Below are 1,147 nucleotides of genomic sequence, written 5' to 3'. Positions count from 1 at the left end.
CCAAGCGTGACACATCAGAGAGCTGCCACACCCTTTGCCCCTCACAGCCAGTTGGTCACTAACTCCCCAATGGCTTTTTTGCTCTTCTAGCCCTACTGCCCTCACCTATTGCAAGCCTTCACTGCTTCTCTGTGAACCCCGCAATGGCCTCCTGTCTGGCCTGCCACCTCCTACCCCTACTCCCTCCACTAGCCTCCTGCTACCGCCAAATTAACCTTCATAGAGAGCTCCCCTGGTTATGGTGCTCCCCTACTCAAAGCCCATACTGACCTCCCCGCGCCTTCCAAACAGGATTCACACTATTCAGCCTGGTACTCAAGGTCCTTCATGCTGTGGCTCCAACTTACCTCCACAAACTTAATTCATATCCCTTTCAAACTGGAAGCTTTCTAATCTCCAGGTTTTCCCTTCTCAAACTCCATGGCATTCTCCTTGCCTGGGGACATTTCTCTGCCTACTGGAACTCTATCTGCTTCAGTGCACTTTTTCTGCTCCCCGAACAGGACATCACTTCTTCTGAGATCCCAAATCACATTCTGTATCCCCCTCTTGTAAGCCATCATCCTGCTCCATCCACCCTGGTCATCAGGCTGTAAGCTCCTGGGAAGCTGAGGGCTCACACCTGGCTCACTCTTCCATCCTGGTAGTAGCCAGCATGACCCTCATACATAGTCCACACATATCTGATGAAGGGTGAATGAATCAAATTGAGTCTAATTGGTCAAAGGCCGCCATAGCCTTTGTTAAAAAGTACTTATAAAGATGGTAGAATGTGACCTTTCCTAGAAGCAGTGTGGTGTACGTATCTCTGGGGTTCAACAGACTGAACACAAAGTCTGACTCTATCATTTACCAGCACTGTGGCCTGAGCTAGCTTTATAACTCTGATCCTCAGCGTCCTCAACTGCAACATGAGAGTAATACTCACATCACAAGTGTGTAGGGAAGAATAAATGATATAACAAAGGCAAATGGTTTAGTCCAGTTCCTAGAATACAGACAGAACTCAGAACAGTGAAGAATCCCCTTGCTGGAAAGAAGTGATCCAAGAAGTGATACACAGAATGCACAGATGCAGCCATTTCTGACCTGTCTCCAGCAGTAGCTTCACGATGGAGAAGTTGGAGTGGGACACGCTATAGTGAAG

General features: G+C 48.2%; 1 protein-coding gene across 1 annotated transcript in view; it reads right to left on the bottom strand.

The window, feature by feature from the left end:
• Positions 1 to 1,147, bottom strand: part of KANK4 (KN motif and ankyrin repeat domains 4) — a gene marked incomplete at its 5' end in the record, with an annotated part of 35,803 nt that overhangs the window by 20,120 nt on the left and 14,536 nt on the right. Inside the window, one exon of the mRNA XM_019655478.1 lies at positions 1,090 to 1,143. Within this exon, the coding sequence (XP_019511023.1) occupies positions 1,090 to 1,143 (54 nt within the window). The remainder of the gene's footprint in view (positions 1 to 1,089; positions 1,144 to 1,147) is intronic.

The sequence above is a fragment of the Hipposideros armiger genome, unplaced genomic scaffold, assembly GCF_001890085.2.
Source record: "Hipposideros armiger isolate ML-2016 unplaced genomic scaffold, ASM189008v1 scaffold_240, whole genome shotgun sequence".
NCBI classification, from domain to species: Eukaryota; Metazoa; Chordata; class Mammalia; order Chiroptera; family Hipposideridae; genus Hipposideros; species Hipposideros armiger.
The sequence above is the reverse complement of the archived record's forward strand: the minus strand, read 5'-3'. Positions and strand labels throughout refer to the sequence as shown.